At 33.4% G+C, this 21,134-nt stretch overlaps 1 protein-coding gene across 1 annotated transcript in view; it reads right to left on the bottom strand.

The window, feature by feature from the left end:
* CNTNAP4 (contactin associated protein family member 4) overlaps positions 1 to 21,134 on the bottom strand; it is a 207,791-nt gene that overhangs the window by 26,281 nt on the left and 160,376 nt on the right. Inside the window, exons 11-15 of the mRNA XM_068177573.1 lie at positions 19,894 to 20,000; positions 17,558 to 17,677; positions 14,549 to 14,746; positions 11,284 to 11,440; positions 8,196 to 8,323 (exon numbers count right to left, since the gene is read on the bottom strand). Coding sequence (XP_068033674.1) covers positions 8,196 to 8,323; positions 11,284 to 11,440; positions 14,549 to 14,746; positions 17,558 to 17,677; positions 19,894 to 20,000 — 710 coding nt within the window. The remainder of the gene's footprint in view (positions 1 to 8,195; positions 8,324 to 11,283; positions 11,441 to 14,548; positions 14,747 to 17,557; positions 17,678 to 19,893; positions 20,001 to 21,134) is intronic.

Here is a 21,134-nt window from a genome sequence, read left to right as displayed (position 1 = left end):
CCTAGTCCACAGCCAATGAAGTAAAATTAAAGTCCATTCCCTCATTCCAGCAGAGTTTTTACCATTTTTGGAAGGGTTTGGAACCCAAACCTAGAAAATCCTAGAAAAGCAGCATGGCAGGATTTTCACACATATTCTGGCAATTGCTCATTGTGACTTTTGACACTCAGGAGTACTGCCAGCTATCACAAGTCAAAGCAGCCATTGGGACAATATTTACATGGTGCAGCAGCTGTGAACAGATGGCTTGGGCTGGGAGGGGAACACATAACTTTTCACTTTGCTTTCCTGTGCTGCCTTATGGGCTTCTTGAAGTTACCAACCTATGAAAAGTGCCACCAGAAAAAAGCAGCAGCATTACATATTGGCATCAATTTTAAGCCCATGTTCTCAACTCTGTCAGGTCATAGCTCCTAAAGAGCAAACTTCACAATTGTTGTGACTAACAGCTATGTATCACAGCTATTTAAAAATAATGGGCTGGCTGTTACCAGTAATTCAAACACAATAGGAAGTTTAATACTGTAATTTATACAAAATTGGTAGAGCATTGCGAGCAATTAGAAGAGAGGCAATAGGGGTAGTAACAGTCCAGTAAAGTAATGATACAATTAGCTTCAATGAAGCATTTGAATGGTATTTGTAAATCAAAATTGAGTCCTTGGGGGAGGGCAGGGATAGGAAGTTTTATTTTTTTCTCTCTTAATTTAGTGCCTTTTCTCGTCTAACTGTTCTTTTTCTCAGCTCTGAGAACTGTGTAATTTATGAATGTAAAGATACTCTATCAATAAAGCAGCTTAAATATAGGCTTAGGAAAAGTATATTACAAAGTGTCTTATATTGTTGTCAATCAGGGTGGGAAAAGAATTTCTTAACTTTACAGCATCTGGCCCAAAGTCTCCCATCTGATTTTCTGGAACTTCCAACCATGATTTGGTTAGGAAATCAATATTATTTAGCATTTTATCTAAGCTGTAAGACTGCAGTCCTCCTATGAGTAAAAAGGACGATCCTATTCTTATAAATTATACATGAAGTTATTTATATTGAAAAATATACATATGTTTTTGGAATATATCAACTAGCCTTACCAACTTGAAACTATGAAACAAAAAAAAAGAAAAAAAGGAAAATAATAACAAGACAGATAAATTAGCTTTCTCAAAACAATTGTGCAATTGCAATTTGCTGCGCTTTTCAAGTTCCTACTCAAAAGTGAAATCTGTTCACCATTTGTAGCAATTCCTTGTGATATCTCTAACGGTTGCAACTTCATTCTGTCAGCAGGGACACTGAGTGCTGAAGCAGAGAAAACAAAGATCTTATGTTGCCAAACAGTATATTTTGTAGCTTGAGTTTTTTTTAACTGTGAGATCCATAGATAAAAGACCAGAAGGGAAAATTGTGATCATCTAGTTCAATGTCTGATATAGCATGGACTACATAAATTACCTGAATGAGTTCTTGTCTGAAAAAGAGAATTTAGTCTAGGAAAAATATTCAATTGTTTACATTAAAAAAATATCAATTTATAGAAAATTCACAAATGCTTTTACTGTCAGTTTGTGCTTATTTATGTATTCACACACAGTGTAGCTTCAAATCCCAAACATTAAATAATTTCCTGATTTTATTTCCTTCTTTCAAGAATATTATTTGAAATTTCTTCCTCTATGAAACTCTTTTTAACACACCACTTCAGATTATGCCCAAATTCAGCAAAGAGATTCAAATGCTTTCACTGAAAAATGAACCTCAACTTCTTTAATGCTATCCTTTAACCTTACATTCTCTTTATATATGTAAAATGGTAGTCACAGACTTGTATTAAACCTCTTGATTATACAGGAAGCTGCAAAGAGGACCAAAATAATGTTGATTAGACTAAGGTTAGGACAAATATGAATTAATAATAATTTATATAATGCTAAATAAGGGGAAAGAGTTGAACACACAGTTTACAAATAATTCTATTGAAAATAAAAGACATGCCCTGATTTCTCAGGGTACTGAAGAGAGATAAACAGATTTTTTTTTTTTTTTTTTGCTGCTAAATTAGAAGTTTACTGTGCTGCTTTAATGAAGATATCATGAGTGGTTGATACAGTTAGTCTCTGTTACATTCAAAGCTCACACTATTTTTTTCTTCATTTAAATGTCAAACAGAGAACTCACATTGAATGGATTATCTGCTTGCATTTACATGCTAGCACTGTTATTTTGCAGTTGAATTTACTTTTTTTTTATTCAGCCAAGTAAACAAGATTCCATCAAATACCTTATTAGAGTCTATCTGTGTCTTCACCAGTACTACCCTTATCTTATTATTGTAAATTCCTGCTGAATGATATATTATCTTTACAATGCATTATAGTATCTTTATATTATTTTAATTAAGATCTATATTATCAATTTAATTTTGGCCCAAGAATTAGTCTTATGCTGACAGATTATAATCACCCATTTAATACACATAATTTTGGCACATTAGCTATATTTCAGTATTTTGGATTTATTTTTATGTCCTAATACTAGATATTCATAGTAATAAATCAGAATATGTCTACTAAGCTTTTGTAATGAAAAGAACAAGAACAAAAAACACCCAACACAGAAGGGTGGGGGTTTTTTTAATCTACTCCCATTAACTGACTCTATTGGAATTTATTCATCATCTAGCTTTTACTTCAATAATGACAAAAATAATGAAGATAGCTCTTTCTTTTTTTCATGAAGACCATAGAATTTCTATCTATTAATGTACCAAAGACTTTGTTCATTCTTATATGCTGCAAAATCTTTCCTGTTTCCCTGCTCAGTTGATAGATCTTAGTGATAACCTTAACTTTCACTATATTTAGATGTATTTTTCAATCTGATACCAGCAGTCATACCATACAATTTATTAAATGTATTGTAGAGAAGAAAAGGAATTATAGAAATGAATCAGTAATAAATCAGTACTTCATTTTGAAGGTGACAGAAAAGTGTGAGTGCTACTCAAATGTGTGGTGCTGAGTGTCACCAAATATTATTGACTAATGTTTTTTAAATGGCCATATTCTTCTAGAATATCTTTAGTACTCTCATTGTACCTTGGCATCTTACAAATATAGGTAGGTAACAGTTGTAGGTTGGGTTGGTTTAGTCAGAAGCTCAATTAATGTTAGTTAGGTATGTTCCTTGTACACCCCTATCTTTCCCTCACAGTGGTTTGCTCCAAGTTGTTTACCTCAAGATTTCCCACCACTCAGATCCACAGTTACCTGCCAATCTTTTCACTCCTCCCAAGTTTTCCCCTTATTTGGTTCTGTCAGTCAAGGTTTGTTCACTCCCTGCCAGGTGTCAATCATGTCACTACTCCCAGCTTCTTCATGAAAGTTCTGTGTCAATCAACCCACCTTAGTCTTTCTATTCATCCCAAAATGCTGTACCCACCTCTGTTATGCTGACATTGGTTGTTATAATCCATGTCACTCCTCTAACATTTGTCCCCATAGGGTGAGGCAAGTTTCCACCCCTGTCTGCCCCCACCTATTTAATCTGCTGTAATCTTTAGGGCGAGGCAAGTTTCCACCCCTGTCTGCCCCCACCTATTTAATCTGCTGTAATCTTTTGTCCCACTGCCATTTTGCCTTGCATTGCGCTGAGGGCGATTCACTCAGACCACACATGGGGGAATAAAAGTTCTCAGGCTTGCAGGCAGACTGTCCTTCTCTCGTCCCTTCGCTTCCTTTCAGTGTGAAGCTACCAAAGCTGCTTACCCACACCAGGGCACTCTGCAACCCTGGAGTGACCACTCACGTGGCGGCTACGGCCTCACAAGGCAGCACTAGCCAGTGCTTTTACTGCTTGAGGTCAGAATGGGCAACCACCGCAGGTAACTTTATCAAAAATGCTGAAAAAATAAATAACATCTGAATGCAATTTTAAAAAACCTTTTATAAAATAGACTGTATTTATATTAATATTACTTTTGGATTTTTTGGGGTTTTTTTTCTTACAGAAGGCTACTCTTTTCTGCCTTGCTCTGATTAATATGGTTTGGTTTTCTTATAAGTAATATACTTTGTTGAAGAGATAAATCCTTAAAACCTAAAATAAAGAAGTCAAGTACAGAAATGGAATGTTAAATAAAAGAGTGAAAAAAAAATACACATCAATAAATAGCTAACTTCTGCTGGACTGCATTAGATACGTGACTTTTCAGAAGCACCCAAATAAGTAAATCTACTGGAAACTTAGTGGAGTGCATGGTTTATGGCAATTCAATTCAACTAATTATTTATGGTTCTACTTTATTTTGCCCATTTATTTTCCTCCCAGGTAACTGTCCCACAAGGAATAAATTATTGATGGAATAAGAATTTATGATCTTTTAGATTTGAGTCATTTAATGAAGTACTGAAGGTATTATAAATACCAGTGAACCTTCTCCTCCATGTTTTTACATGGTATGTTAGTCAGTTATTCTGAAAAACTTATGTCTGTCAGGTAGAACAGAAACCTATTTAATAAAGGATATCTCCTGTGAATACAATTGTATCATTTAGTTCTGGAGAGCAACAGAAGGAAAAGTAGCAATGATCTCTTTGAAGAGTATTCAAATCACTCTGTGAGTCCAAGAATATCTATTATTTCTTGTTTGACAGCACTTCTGAAAAATGGGTATTTGCCAGTAGACCTTTTTTGTATTCTTCACCTATCCAAAGGTAAATGTCATTAAAAGTCCATTTAATTAGACCCTCATGGGTGTCAGCAACCTCAGATTTGGAAAAAAGTCTTAATAATGGTCTTCTTTCCTTCTGCAGCTTCAAATTGCTAGAAGCATTGGCCTGGCAAGAGTGTAAACTTCATCAGTTTTGTCTAGTGTGAAAATTAATATGTAGAACTCAGAAATTACTGCAAGTCATAGCTCTTTTTGTTAACTGTAAAACTGAGTATTAAAGAAAATGTTCATTACAAAATTCACTGCTGACACACAATGAACATTGGAAAAAAATCTACTAAGTTGTGTACTCAGTATTTATTATAACACATAATATATATGAGGAATTATATTAATATATTTCAATACAACCTACATCTTATATATATACATATTTATATATTTTTTTTTTTAATTTCCTATGTAGGATAAATCACAGAATCAATTATATTGCACAAGACTTCTGAAATCATCAAGTCCAAATTTTTACTGGTCACCACCTTGTCAACAGGACCATAGCACTGTCTGGGACAAGAGGCCAATCCCCACCTGGCTACATCCTCCTTTCATGAGGTTGCAGAGAATGATAAGGTCTCCCCCAAGCCTCCTTTTCTCCAGCGTAAACATCCCCAGCTTCCTCATCTTCTCCTCATTGGACTTGCTCTCTAGGCCCTTCATCAGCCTTACTGCCCTTCTCTGGATTTCATTGCATACCATGCTATAAAATATTTATATGATAATTTCATAATATGGGTAATATATCCTGTATTATACAATATAAAATATAATATATATATATTACTCATATATATATATATATATATAACATGCAACAAATTATATAATAACTTGTATTTAGATATTTGATTATATACACTCATACGATTTGTTGTTTTCTTAAAACTTTGTGTTTATGTCAAAATCTATGACATAATTATTTTCCTTCAGAAATTGTTTTGTTTTCTCAAATTTTAGTTCTTACCTCCTTAAATACATGTCTTCTCATACTGTCTTTATGATGTAAATGACTGAGAAAAATTGCATTATTTAACAATCAATGTTCTTGTTTCAAGGTTTTGGCTGTATTATGACAATGAACTGTTATAGTCTGAAAGCTTTTCCCTGAGTTTCAGTTCAAAATTGCTTCTTTTTGAAGTCAAATACTATAATGTTGTATGACATTACATGAATATTTCTCTGACACTCAGACTGAGTTCTTGTGCTTGTTCTTATGATATTTTAAAATTCTCTATCACAGCTTGTCTAGAAATACTGTGATCATTCATCATCAGTGTGAAATATTGCAGCAATTCAATCACCCAGACTAAGCAAACATCAAATGAAGTCAGGGAGGTCAATAGGTGTCAAAACTGTCTGTATGTTTTAAAGATTACTCCAAGGAAGCTAGTTGACTTCCATGTTTTAAGATCTGTCACATCTGAGGTCAGGTTATGTAATTAATATTTGGGAACTTGGTGAGTAGTGGAATTGAAATTCTTCCCTCTGGTAATTAGAACTACACAGGCTCTAAGAGTTTCTGTTTAATTGCTGTCTTAATCACTGGCTTCATAGTCTGTGGCCACAATGGAGGTCTGCTGCATCACAGGTTGAGTGGGCATGGCCAGTCAAGGCCGGTGAGGGAGGTGGTTAACCCCCTCTGTTTGACATTTGCTAGAGAACACCAGCATTGGGCTTCCAATTTCCTTTCCCCTAGCAAAGGAAAACATTAATAAACAGGACCAAATATTGTGGAGACCACCAGAATGTTCAGGTCTAGAGCACTTGTCCTGCCCTTCAGGCAGGAGGAACAGGGCTGCTTCAGCCTGGGGAAGGAAAAGGTTTTCTGGGGAACCTGACAGTAGACTCCAAAACCTAAGGGGTAATCATCAAAGAGACAGATACAGGGTCTTTGCATTGGTGTAATGGCTGAGTATCAAAGACAGTGGTTATGGTGAAAGCATAGAGTTTCAGTCTTAATAAAAGTAAAAAGAAATTCTCACTGAGGACAGCCGAGCAGCAGCAGAAGCTGCCCAGAGAAGCAGGCTCCATCCTTGGCTGCTTCAAACACCAGTTTGACAAAGCACTGAGAGACCAGTGATCTCAACTCATGGTTAATCCTGCTGTAAGCAGGAGAAGCAGGAGACGTCTGTAGGTCCTAGCACTCTGAATTATACCTTAATACTATATCATAGCTCCATGATATGTAGGACAAATGATCAGTTCACAATCAGCTGTCAGACTAGCGAAGTGAAAGAACCCGACAGGATTTTTAAGTCTTATGAATTTTCATAAGAAAATTAGAATGCAGTGCTGAAGCACACATCTTTTAACAAATCTTCCAGGTATAATTACCCTGACAAGACAGAGATGACACAAAAATAAACACATACTAATTTATGTGTTTTTATCTATGTGCTTTTCTGAGTGGGCTTGAAAGTATAAATTAGTACTTTACTGATATTTCTCTTACTCATATAAACTGAAGAAATTTGAAAACCAAACATGACATCATATGATGGAGGAAAATCACACAAAGAATAAAAATATTTCTAAATACTGTATCTATTATATATTAAATATAACAATTATTATAGATAACATATAAGTTCATGAAAGCTCATAAGGTAATATGCTTTAAGGAAATTAATTTCCTTAAAGTTATGTAAGGAAAGTAAGTTATGTAAGTTAAGTAAGTTATGACTATTGTAATAACTTACTCAACTGTATATCAAATATGGCCCATCCGACTCTTCAGTTGAGTTATTTGGGCTTGTTTATAGCATTTCTTCTCCTAATTTTTGATTATAAACAGCTGCAGACATAGAATTTGTGTAATACGTGACTATCGAACATAAGCCAAACACATTCTCTTTTCCATTGAATAGGGAAATTATTAAAATAGAAGTACCATCACAAATCTTCAATAAGGTGTCATTTTGCACAAACATATTATTCTGGTTGCCACATATACGTATTCAAAATGTAAATCTAGAATTATTGTAAAATTTGTAAAATTTAAACTCCTACATGTAGTTGAAAATTTGCATGTTGATATTGCATGCACTAAATTGCTCTCCCACAGTGTAGTTTTCCTAGATGCATAAAAATTCAGAGGAGATAATATGTGTAATGTTTTGTGATGGATGCATACATAGCTAGTGAATGGTATGTCCCCAAGACATGGTAACCAGCTACAAACTCCCCTTCATGCAATGATTTATTCATCATTTCATTCCAGTTGGGTAAACCAAAATATCTGTTTGAAAACTACTATAAAACTTTCTGTTTTCACTATTGATGTGTATCATGAAAATAAATGTTTACTATTTCTATGGTTTGCACCGGATGATGGTGAGTTTTTTCCTAAGTCCAAAAAGAACGGGATGAGATTTTTATAGAAGTTTATCTTAGGTTTGTAACAAATATTTAGAAGTTATTGCAGAAAAAATGCATCACTGTTTAGCAAGACTCTTCAGTAGTTACTTACTATCACCACGACAAAGCAGAGGCCCCAGTTTGTAAGCAGCTTCCGAGTTTGTTCTGTCGGTATCTGTGATCACAATTTCAGTTACTGGTAGATGGTCCTTGTAGGAGAGGAGGCCAGTATCATTTGTCCTGAAAAGGTGAAATGAAAGTCACAGCTCTCCTAAGTGTTTCCAATAAATATTTCATTATCATTGACAAATTCTTGACAAAAATGAAAGAAACTTTAAAAAAAGAAAAAGGCTGCCTAAATATGTATGTATGTGTTTGTATATGTGTGATACAAAAAACTGTAAATAGATACATATGCTTTGGAGTTGATATTGGGCTCATTTGACAGGACTAAAATAATTTCACTGGAAGTGGGTAGTTTTATGGTTGTGACCATAAAACAAGTGTGAGAAAAGTCCTCTTGAATAAATGGGCACCTAACTGGCTGCCAAAGTCAATGAATTTTCTCAAGTCAAATTTGCAAATGAATTTTATGTTCCTAAGGACATAATGTATCTGTAATTCACTCTGTCATCAATATGGAATATTCAATGGCTTAATATAACTTTCAAGTAAGTCTAAGTTTTTTCCCACCGTGACAAAATTAAAAAAACAAAACAAATATAAAAGTATAAAGTCATGTTGACTACAGGAAAAACAGTATATGCTTCAAATATGAAACTTGCAGAAAAGAAAATATGCAATATTTGCACTCTGAGCACACATCTAGTACTTGTAATATTAGACCTAGTTCCTTGTTTAAAATCTTTGTTGACTTAGTGCCAGAACTGAATTTTTAAATTTCATAAGCACTGGTTTTGGCCCTAAAATTCCTTTCCCTAAATCCATGGAAATGTTCAGTTACTCAGGACTATTCTGGAAAATTCAATCTGTCCATTCAGTCCATTCATGATTTAATCTTCCCTTTAAGGGCAAAGCAAATAGTTCAGAATAAACAGCAGAAACTCCTCATGTTAAATAAAATTAGTGATTTTTTTCTCCTCTCTCCTCTCCCTTTCCTATCATCATCATCCTTCTTCTGAAATAAACAATTTCTGTTTATCTGTTTTGGAGCGCAGTGCAAACAAATGGACTTTTTTTAGCAAACTATTTTACTTAACTGAGGAATGTAAAACATGGGGTTTTTAAGTGTTTATTTTTCATGAGGTGAGGTGTTGCAAGTTTCTAATTTAGAACTGAAAGAAAATCCTTCAAAACATCAGAAGTGTTTGCTTCAGTAAAATGATGCTGTAAACAAAAGGAAACTGAATAGAAATTATCTTCTGTGGAGAGGATTTTCAATTTTTAAATTTTTAGGACCAGATTAAAAAAAAAAATCTTCCTGTTCTAGAGACTTAAAATTTTTGATTAGTCAAATAAGGAGTTGAGAGTTAAATCTATGTCCAATCCATGAAATAATATAGATTTCACTATAAAAGTAGACTGTCAAAACCAGTGTTTCAAAACCATGGTGTGTAACTAGTTCTCTGTACTCAAAATGCATCTCAAACAAGCATAGCATCTACCTACTTTGTCCACCCACTGAACATTATCTAGTCAACTGATACAAAACAGTAGTCTCTAGGAAACCAAATACAATGTTAATCACAAGTACCAAAATTAGTGTACACATAACCGCTGTAACACTGGAGTCACTGGGAAGAGTTTCCACTTATAAGTGTCAAAAGTTGATACAAACAGAAATATAAAACGAGAGTCATTATACTTGCAATTTAATACACTCATAAACATCTAAGCAACTTAAAGGAGGTGGATGTGCATGTGAAGACATGCACATAATCCTCTCATCTACTGTATTTACAAATATATTACCATTAAAAATTAACCTATATATGTGAGCAGGGATTGAATGCATGACAAAACTGAGCAAGAATATTTTACATGCCTGAGAAATTGTGCTAATTTTTTCTCAAAATGCATTCATCTTTTAATACCTTATTTTCATGTTAGAAATTAATATTGCTTTTATTTTCATACAGCATAATAATAGGGAAATTCTTAGTGTTATATGTGTTTCTTTAATCTCTTTATTGGAATAAATATTGCAGATATCACCCTATGAATTTTTCTGCAATAGGAAATTACTTCTCCAGAAATCTTTGAAGCTTGTGAAGAATTGTTCTTTGATCAACTCTTTCTTGTACTTTCATTTCTGTGTTTGCTAAATTCCCTGCTCATGTTGAGCATTTTCCAACCCAGCTCACTAGTTGCTCCTTTAAAGGAAGGGTGGACCTTCAGAAGAAAAAAATGGGGTATTGCTTGATTTTTTAAAATGCATATATTAATGTACTCGCTGAACTTGATTTATTTAAGTTAAATGGACTTCATAATTTTTAGATCATAAAAGTTTCTCTAACAGAAGAGCTTTCATTTGAAAAGTCCCTCTGCTTTATCAAATCCTGTGCTGCATTGGAGCTATTGTTGAGAAAGTTGTACCTGATCCTACTAAATGAAAAGTCAGGTTCAGATCTGACACTATAACAAGAATTCATTCATTATATTATTTATTATAAAGTTATCATAAATGACACCAGAGAATTTTAGGCACAACTGGAAGATGTACATCCTAGAAATCCATTTATTCTCTTTGAATAGGACTCCATATGAGTGCTTTGCTTCATTGAAAACAAGAGTATTAATTTTCTTTATCTATGTTGTAGATGAAAAAAAAAGGATGTAAAAAGTCTAAGCATTAAAGTGTAGTTATAAATTATGCTAAAAATTAACTTTTTTCACAGACCATTTTATTTTAACTTTAATTTCGTTCAGTAGTCCGAAACTATCTGAAGTTGTGCTAAAGAAATATTGTCTTAATCTATAACATGCAATATACTAATGACTAGAAAGCATCTGTCAAATTAAATCTTCCCCAAAATTAAGAGTGAAAGAATTAGCAATAATACTTAATATATATAGCAATAACTTTCTGAAAAATTATGTTCTATAGCAAAGGATCAGATGACACTATGGCAACTTAGATTTCCAACTGCCTTGGTATTATAAATACACTAAGGCCTGTATATTTTCTTTATTTACTTTTAACAAAAAAGTATTGTGAATAATGAACAGTAAAAAGTCACCATTCATCCCTGTCTGCATCACAGTTGCAGTAATGCTGGGAATCAATGCAGCTTCCCTCCAGTCCACAAGCACATTTTTGTACAGCAGGCAAGGAACCTCCCCAGTAAGTATGAGTTTCATTGGTTCTTCCAATCCACCAGCTCAGTGGCATCCCATCTAAAAAGGTTAGAGAAAATCAGTGCCCAGTCTTGTCTCCTACTTCTCTCATCTTTCCCATCCAAATAATTTTCAAAAAGTTTAAGAAGACAAAAAACCCTGCTCAAATCTAAAACCTTTAAATGACTAGGAAAAAATAAATTTCCACCTTTATTGATAAGTAATTATTCATTTTAATACTTTGTTATCATGTATTAAGTGATTGTCACAGATTTTTTTCTTGCATTAGTAGAAAAGAGAACTCATCATACCTAATTCAGCCAGCCATGATATTAGAATAATTTATCTTAAGCAGTCAATTTATATAATTAATTTTAAAATGGTCCATGAAAGTGGAGATATAATCATCCTAAAAATCAGGATAGTTTATATTACGTAGTAAAGATCAATTTCAGATGTTGGAACCACCAGAAATAGAAGGAGGGAAGTCACAGAAATGGCCTCATCTCACTACCAAGAGTACTACTATCCATATCTGTGATGAGCTTTAAGTAGCTGAGTAGCGGTGTTAATCAGAAATGCCCAAAGACAGCTGTTAGGTCATGGACAGCAGATTCAGAATTTATGTACTCAAAGACAACAGAAATCATGTTAATGGTGATCCTATAATAAAGTTGATATATCTGATGAGCATCAGTGAGGTAGCCAAGGACAATTACATCTCTCTGTGGTGCATCTAGTCAGCATTGTTTGTAGCAAAATGATAAAACTTAGTTTCTTTAACGTTACAGTACTGCAGAATAAGCTTAAAGATATTGCCAAGCAAGCATAGCAACAGAAGAAATATCTACAGAACACATGATAGCTAAATGATAAGAAGCATAAAGATAAACCATCTCAAATGAGATGGAAGAAGAGTGATGGATGCATGAAAGTCAAGGCATAAGAAGCAATCAAGTACTGCTAAACTATAGAATTTCTTAAAAATGCTTTTTTTTTTTGCTTTGGCTGGAGCTCCATTTTCAGCACCCAGCCCCCATGAAGAAGCTGGAATTTATTCTACTTTCAACTTTGCTTTCAAGTGCCACTGCTTATTAAACCTCACTGTTAGATAAGACCTCTGTTACACTGACAGTCTTTTAGATTGCGAACATATTGACTGCATTCATTACCACACAACTGTCAGCCCAGCAGGCCAAAAAACAGTGTGAGCAGTTTTTTGAAAAGTCAAGCTTGCATAATGGCATCAATGTCCAATATCAGTGTTTGTGTTTGCAAACCATCACAGGAGGAAGAAAATCCAGAGACCATGTATAAATAATTTATCAGACAACACTTTAAAAAGTTCTAGCTACTAAGACTGTAAAAAGCAGAATATTTCTGCTGCTTTAACAGCATGCCTTAGGTTTATATTGTAGTCATGAATTAGCATTCCCAATGTTTCCCTAGGGACATTGGGGTATATTTAAAAGCTGGTCTCAGTTATTTTTTCATACAGTAGGGTGAGGAGAGAGTATTTAGTGAAATGCTGCAAGTTCATACGAATTAGCCCAGATTTTTTTCACTGCCTTGGCAGAAAGTACTCCTAGGCAAAATAATGCCATTAATTAAAATGGTTAGAGATTTCTTCATAATGATCACATAAATGCATTAACCAATGACTTCTTTAATGAGATCATTCGCAAATGCTATCCAGGCTGATTGAATACAATGCATTCTTAAAATACAGTCAGTTAAGAACTACTAGGTGGACTGTATGTTCCAAAAAAATATATTATGTAACTATCATCAAATTTTCTATTTCTCAGGCATACCTAGTGAAGATTATAAACAGCAGAAATGAGAGTGATTAGACTGAGTTTATAAAAATAATGATTTTAGAAAATTTGTAGAAGTCTCATATAAGTCTCTTTCACACCTATTTATTCTTAGCATTCAAAAATAAATTTGAAGTCACAAGTGATTGCACATTTTAAAACATTTATTTTAGCACATTTATGTGCATATTATTATAGATATGCAGCTATATGTAATATGAACAGCATAACAATATAGATAGTGAATCATTTTAACACATTTAGATGCAATCTCCCTGGCAAAAAAAAAAAAAAAAAAAAGGTCTTTAGGCTTCCTGCTTGAGGCAAACCAGGCTTTTGAACATCTAAACATAGCTTTAATCTGGAGCCTACAGCAAAAAGAAGGTTCATTGGGACACCTTAAGCAGCAGGTTCACTTTTTTTGCTGTGGAAGTGTTTTCAAACAGATATTCTTTCAAGAGCAAACACCCGCCTAAGAAGCCCAGAGATGTCCATGCCATAATTAGGGAGAAAGAAGGTATAAAGAAAGAGCTTAGACACAGAACTAGAGAGGGCTTCATGCAGAGGTCTTCTCTCTTCTTAGTAGGAAAGAATGCCAAAGAATCAGTTTTTAGCATCTTACGAGTTTCTGGTGCACAAGCCAAAAATTTCACTTAGTTTTTTTAAAAAAAGTAAACAACGAGGATTTTACCTCCACATTATTTGGAGTGCTTAGATGTTCAGAGTAAAGTCCTAACACCACCTCTGTGTCAGTAAGAGTTAAAATTTAAATAGACTACATAACTTCACTTTTCTTTAAGTAGGTCAGACCTTTCTTTATTTCTTAAGGCAATTATAATTTTGTCAATCATCTACATTTTAACTACTGAGCTTTATAAGAATGTTTATACTGAATAGTGGAAATTCAATGTTATTGATGTATTTTGTCAAGTACTCACAATATGCACATTAAGTGCACACATTAACTTCTGCTGGTATCTACACACTAATTTGTGCTCTTTTAAGAAAACATTTCCTCAGTAATAATTTAATTTCTTATTTAAAATTAAAAAATTCTTGGAAGACCAAACAAGAGGTGATCTTAATAACAATCTCTGTTAATTTAAAATTCATATGAAAGAAATTAACTTGTGAATTTAATTCACTGAAAGAAAATCACTATAAATCAACATTTGCATTTTCCTGGTTCAGATATCTCTTGGCAACTTATAGAATCTGAGAACTCAATATGTGAAGTATTTCAAACTCCATAGTAGCAAAACGCCACAGCCTTGTTAGAAATAAATAACTTTAGTAGCGAGTAAAATAAAAGGCATGATGCAACATAGTAAGGTTTGTCTGCTTTACATACCTGACTTATCTAAAAGCCTTGACTTTTTGCAGTAGTAAGCCAGCTCCTGTTCACAGTGATCTGCAAGGTTTATTGTAGCCTGAAGCTGGTCTAGGCTGGCAGAATACTTGAAAATCACAGTGTGTGGGTTCTCTCGATTAGCACTTTTAACTCTGGTTAGGTTGGTGCTGTTATGCTGTATAATTGTCCATGTTGCATCTTTCAAAACACATGTGAAAAGTAATACAGAATCAGAGCATTGCATAAGTTAGTAAAGGAAAAGAGCATGTATGATGAAATCAGCCAAACTTCAAGATAACTTCTTTAATCACAGAAAGCCCTTTGGAGCCCATGAAACAGATATAAATCTTTGAGCAGAAATGAAACAATTATTCATTGTTTTTGTTCATAGGTAGATCATTGTGCCATGAGTGCAGCAGATATTCAGATAGAAGGGATTATTCAATAAGGAAAGAATATGTGATGACACACAAATATTTGTATCAGAAATAAAATATTGTTTACTTGGTAAATTGTAATGAAAGATTAGAAGGAAAAAAACACTACTGTTACTTTGCCCAGGCTTAAATAATGCATAAAGTAACATTAATTCTATCCTAGAATCTACCTACGTAACGTACATGCTTAGAACTTGAATTAATTTATTCTGTATGAGAAAATGGCCTACAGGCCTTTTCTATTATACAAAGAAAAAGAAGTATCTTGTGCATACTGTGTTTACTATAAAACTAAGATTACCTAAAGATCAATTATTATTGCCACCTAAAATGAAATAGTAGGCATGGTGAAGGCTCATATAATTCTTCTGTTTTGTATTTTTGCCAAGATCATTCACCTGTGAATTGAAAAAAAATTAGCTTTTTCTGTTTCAACTCGCACTTTCAAAACCTGTAAGTCTTGCTCTCCTGACCAAAACCCCTTTCAGGATAGGGGTAAGAAAATTTCCAGTTAAAGCCCATCTGGGATAGTCAAGTTCAGATTCATGGTCATTGTATTTTTGCATATTTATGGCCAGCATAATTTGAAAAAAACATGAAAAATATTTTTTTTTCTAAATTTTAGTATTGATATAATATTTCAGACATTCTAATAGTAGTATTCTAACTAGACCTGTATTTTATTCATCAGCTGCCTATAGACCACACATGGCAGATCATATAAAAATATCCATAAAAAGGAAACAATGATGGTCACTTAGAGATAAGTAACAGTCAGAAAAACTAAATTAAATATTTTTTCTGTAATTATAAAATTTTATTAAGGATGTAATTAGACTGTCAAAAACCAGTTACCTAGAAATACAAATTTAAATTTTGATCCCTTTGTTTCTTTTGGGTGCTGTTTTCTGTGGTTGTGGGGTTTTTTTGCTAGACAGATATACAGACACAAATACATTTAAACATTACACTGAACATAAAAATGAAGACAAGCAGTTTGGTTATTCAACTCATTGTCACACTCCCACAATTACACAAAAAAGAAAAACAGATAACTGCAAAGTTTGTAGCATTTTAATTGACAGTGTGAACTGTAGGCTTTTGATTCTGAAACTGATCTCTAAGAATAAAATCAGGAAATGGCATCTCCCTCCCAGCTGCCTGAAAATAGAGCCCCCTGAATGTCAAAGACAAGGCAGTGCACTAAGAAATGTGGGCATCTGCCTTGCCTGCCTCTGGTGGGAAAAGGGAATACTAGTCATGAGGAAACTGGGAACAAAACAAATATAGAAGATTCATCCTGTCAGAATGCATCTTGAGATGATGAACTGATCAATGATTTTTGCTTAATGTGGTGAATAAGGAGTGACTGAGGAAAACAGGAACAGCTGTTCATGGACACACAAGGATAAATCAGACACTACACTGTACCTTGGAGAGTTATACCCACTTAGAAAAATTGTCATCTTTCTGCCATGATTCTTTGGTTTCTTTTAGTCTCACAGGACACTAGAATATTTATTTTTAAAAGCCTGTGCCAGTCTGAAGTAGGCTTATTGTGAGCAAGCACAATTCAGTGTAAAATTCAAAGTCAGGAGCTGACATGGTGAGACTAGGTAAATTGCTCAAGTCAACATCAAAATCTTACTATAAGGTTTCTAAGTCAAGTTCTCAACACTCAGGGCATATCTAGCCCTAGCCAGTTCAAATCTAGCTTATTCATGCATTCTTTTAAACAGTTATAACTGTGTAAAAATTAATTTTTGTCAAACAAAACAACAAAATGTTCCAGTCATTTTGGCTGGAAAGCATTTCAAATAAAAGGAGCTAAGTAAACAGTAAAGGAGACAGCCATAAATCCAGTAATAATAAATTCTAAAAAGCCATTTAAATTTAAGCTTAGTTGAAAGGACATATACCAATATACCATATACCATACAGAGATAACATCAACTGCTTTGTTAAAAGCAGTCCAAAAAGAGATTCGGACAGCTAAAACTTCTAGTTATATACATGATCAGATTTAAAAAACAGGTTGCAGAGGGGCAACAGGTTGTCCAAAGGTGAGGCTGCAAGGGTCCCACTGGTTGCATTTGTATTCTCGAAAAGATCACCTTGCAATTTGAAAGATGAAGTTTAATACCAATGTTCCTCCCAACAAAGGCCAGATCTAAATTAAATTTTTTCAGGGGGCTATTGGGGAAAGTCAGAAAATTTCTCATAAAGCATTTCTCATTTTCTTAAGTACCCTCAAGAGGCTTCAACTTCCGTGAAAACAAAACTGCTCCCCAAAAATGAACTAGTAGACATTGTCTCCCTATGGAACACATGCCCCATTTATGCAAAGCATAACAGGAATGCTGTGTTAGCTTCACAGTCTGAATCCTATTATAATTCTAATTTTTATGCCCAATTATTTGCCCAATATCCTGAGCTAAGGAGTCACCTTCATTTTGTTTATGTTTACATTGAATTCACAAACTGCAGAGACTTCTTACTTGATAACTCGTGTTTCAATATAATGAGCATGCACACAGTCACAGCTGTAAATTAAGGAAGTTTATCACCTCACCTGTCATATTGCAGTATACAAGAAATGGTCCCAAGGGGCCACTTCCATCTGAATCAATATTATAAAAGCCTGAAGTGTTCCCTCTGTGCTTATAGGCTTCACATGATTGCTCAAAGATGGCTGTAAAAGAACATATTCCATCACAAATGTAATGTCATGGTTTTACATTTTATTCAGGGAATTTAAAAAAAGAAATGTGCATGACCCTTGGCATTGGGAAAAGAAGGTAGGTGTGTGCTATCTCTTCTAAAGAATGAAAAAAAATCATGCACTCAAAACTACACCTTTATTAGAAATTGCTAAGCATATTTGGTTTTATTTATTGTGGAGATCACAAGGTGCATTTTTAAGCATTTTATTCTCTTTCCAGCCCAAAAAGTCTGGGAGAAAAACATGAAATATGGGCAAGTAAATGGTTGAAAAATTGCTGAAAAATGCTAGAATGCCAAGGGTATTACTCAGACCCTGGTAATCTGATTTTGAGGAAACCCCCATTAACTACCTCAACCAAATCTGATTTTTGTTTGCAAGCTGCTCTTGTTGCAACATAAAGCAGAAGGGTAAGCATTTTTTGGCTTTCACACTTCCTAGTTTCTTCCCATTTTAAATGGAAAAGCAAGTGACTTGTCAGAGATTTCAGTAAAAGAACTAAATTAGCAAAGACAAAATGACAGCTCTCTGGTTCCCTGTCATGTATACTTTATATCAGTCTATGTCTAAAAAAAAAAATCTGCGATACCTCTTATATATCAAATATCTGAGAAAAAAAAGATGTATGAGTCCACCTCTATAACTGGATCTCAGAAGACATGATGATAATGTTACAGCTGGACATATTAATCTAAATTCTCCTTTAACTATTATATTTCTTTTGAGCAGTCATGTTTTTATTTTTCATTTCAAAATTACATTGAATCATTTATCAAAACTCTAAAAAATTCTGCCAAAATAATGAGCTGTTAGATTAATAAGGAAAAGTAGCTATGAGTGCTATGGTTTTTTTAAAAATAAGTTATTTTTAAAAATAATGTTATCTTTCTATTTTTTTGCCTGGTGGTTACTGACATTATATGGCAACAACTATAAAAAGAGACAAACCATTCCTTTTACTTATTTTATGAAATATCCCTAATAAAAAATTGTTGTAATTTTCAAATGCAATTTTATGGTTCCTTACAGTAAATACTTTTAGCTAAATTTAGAAATGATAAATGTTCAGTTATTCATTATTGTTTTTGACAATTAAAAATATATGGTAACTCATATTATTAAATTTCTCATTAGATACTAATCATCAGGAAACCCTAGCCTCCCTCTGTCCTCCTAGACATCACCACATGATTAAATTTGTGACTTTTCAAATTGCAATGAATCAAATCACCTTCATCTTCACTCTGGGCTCATCAGACTTTGATGGGGTACAACATGGTATTCAAAAGCATCTCTACTATTGGCATATTTTCTATTTTGCACAGTTTTTCTTAATACTGTTATTTATGACTTGTTGACTTTGTGCAAGCAAGATTTAAACAGGCAGTCTTCTAAAATCAGTGATTTCTCAAAAAAATCCCATTTGGGTAGACATACATTCTTTTTGTAAAAACTGCCAAAAAGGATTGTATAGATTTTATATAGACAATATATAAGTATAGAATTACTTATCTGATTATTAGGGCAATCTTAGTAGTTAAAAAAAAAAAACAAACAGTAAATGTCTATGGATTTTTACTTATTATAGGATGTAATGAAAGCCAATGTACTTATTTTATCTTCTTCCCAGAACATGCTGAAAGTAGTTCTGTAAAGTCAAGCATTTCCTGTGAAATTACCTAAGTTACATTCAATTAGGCTTTCAAAATATGTTTGTTTTATTTTCTTCTAATCTACTTCCTGATCCAGCAAACTACATAAACATGTGTTTGAGGTTTAGCACAGGATTAACTTTGGACATGCATGTAGTTCCACTGACTCAGAAATAAGAAATATTAGTTGTTAGGATCAATACAGATGTATTTACCATATCTGTAAATGACACATTGATTCAGAAAGTGGAATTATATGGAGAGACAGAATATTACTATGTTATATAAAATACAAAAAACGTAAAAGAAAAACACTTAAAATTTCAATTAATTTTTTCTTATATATTTTGAGTTCCCAAGGCCTTTCATCAAAACAAATTATGAGTATTTTTATGACTGAAAATATTTTATGAATGATAAATACAATTTTTTTTTTACTTTGGTTTTGACTTTTTGTTTTGTTTTGTTTTGTGGTGAAGAAATTCAATCAGAAGTAAAACCATAGTCAGAAATCAGAGAACATCTTAGACTTACGATAGTGACAAGTAGCTCCCTTGTAACCAGTATTGGCACAGTTACAGTGGAAACTGTTCCAGGACTGTGAGCACTCACCACCATGTTCACAGTAATTAGGCAAACACCTAAAACAAAAAGCAATGTGCATTTTCACTCTTTTTTCTCCTCACTTACTATTGTACTTAGCAAGAAAAGCAAAATCCTGGATAAGAAGTATAATGTGAAGGAAGTCATCAATGTAATTGGTAAGAATGCCAGTGTAAGTAAAAGAAAATTAAGATAATTTCTTCCCTGGTATTTCTTTCACTTATAAAAAACATCTTAATTATATAACAAGATTGTGAGAACAGAAATAAGGTGTAAGATGCAGAATTGTTATTAGCGTTCAACTGGTCACAATTCAATGCAGACTAATAAACCAATGAAAGGTTCATGTGTTGATAATTCAATGGCAACTTTTACCATGACTGGGATTGCTTCAACAGCATGTATCAAAACAAAGCACCATTACAGCAGATTTCCTTCTTTTCTTGTAAAAATAATAATAAAAAAATCACCTAACAAATAAATCTGACCACAGCACCTGACATCTATTTCTTATTCCAAAATCCTGTTTACTTTCTCTCCTAGAAAGAGTTCAGTATGTTGATTCCAACATAACTAACCATATGTAAAGCCAGTTTCCATTCTGGTAGTATGACTAAGATCCTGAAGAGTTTTGATTACTTTCTTCTAAGTATACAATGGTTGACTAAAAAAAATAATTTATCTATAACTTCTTAGTGTTTAAGACTGCAGCACTATACTAAAGTATAAAATAATTGTGACATGAAAAAAAAAATATCTTTTTTTTATAAATGCAGCTGAAAATATATTGAAATAGATTGGCACACTTCAACCAATTATTAACTAGCTTCTAACAAATTATTAACTGGCTTTTCACCTTAGAAATTAGTTGACATTCTAACTGCACTGAGTTTATGCATATGATACAGGTCAGAAAGTGTAAAAGGACTTTACTGTTGACATTAGCCACAGGAAAAAAAATACTTACAAAAACAACTTGCCCACAAACACTCATAGGATCTAAAATACCTTTTAATTAATCCAATAAATGTTAGGAGAATATTAATTAATCCTATAAATGTTAGGATTGCAGAAAGTCCAGTATTTCACACATCTGCCCTATGAATAATTCAGGGTCTTTGCACATTCGCTGCTCATGCCACTCAAAGAACTTTATCTTTCTTTCATGTTTA

The sequence above is a fragment of the Anomalospiza imberbis genome, chromosome Z (assembly GCF_031753505.1).
Source record: "Anomalospiza imberbis isolate Cuckoo-Finch-1a 21T00152 chromosome Z, ASM3175350v1, whole genome shotgun sequence".
Classification (NCBI taxonomy): Eukaryota; Metazoa; Chordata; class Aves; order Passeriformes; family Viduidae; genus Anomalospiza; species Anomalospiza imberbis.
Note: the sequence above shows the minus strand (reverse complement) of the source record. Positions and strands in the feature narration are given on the sequence as shown.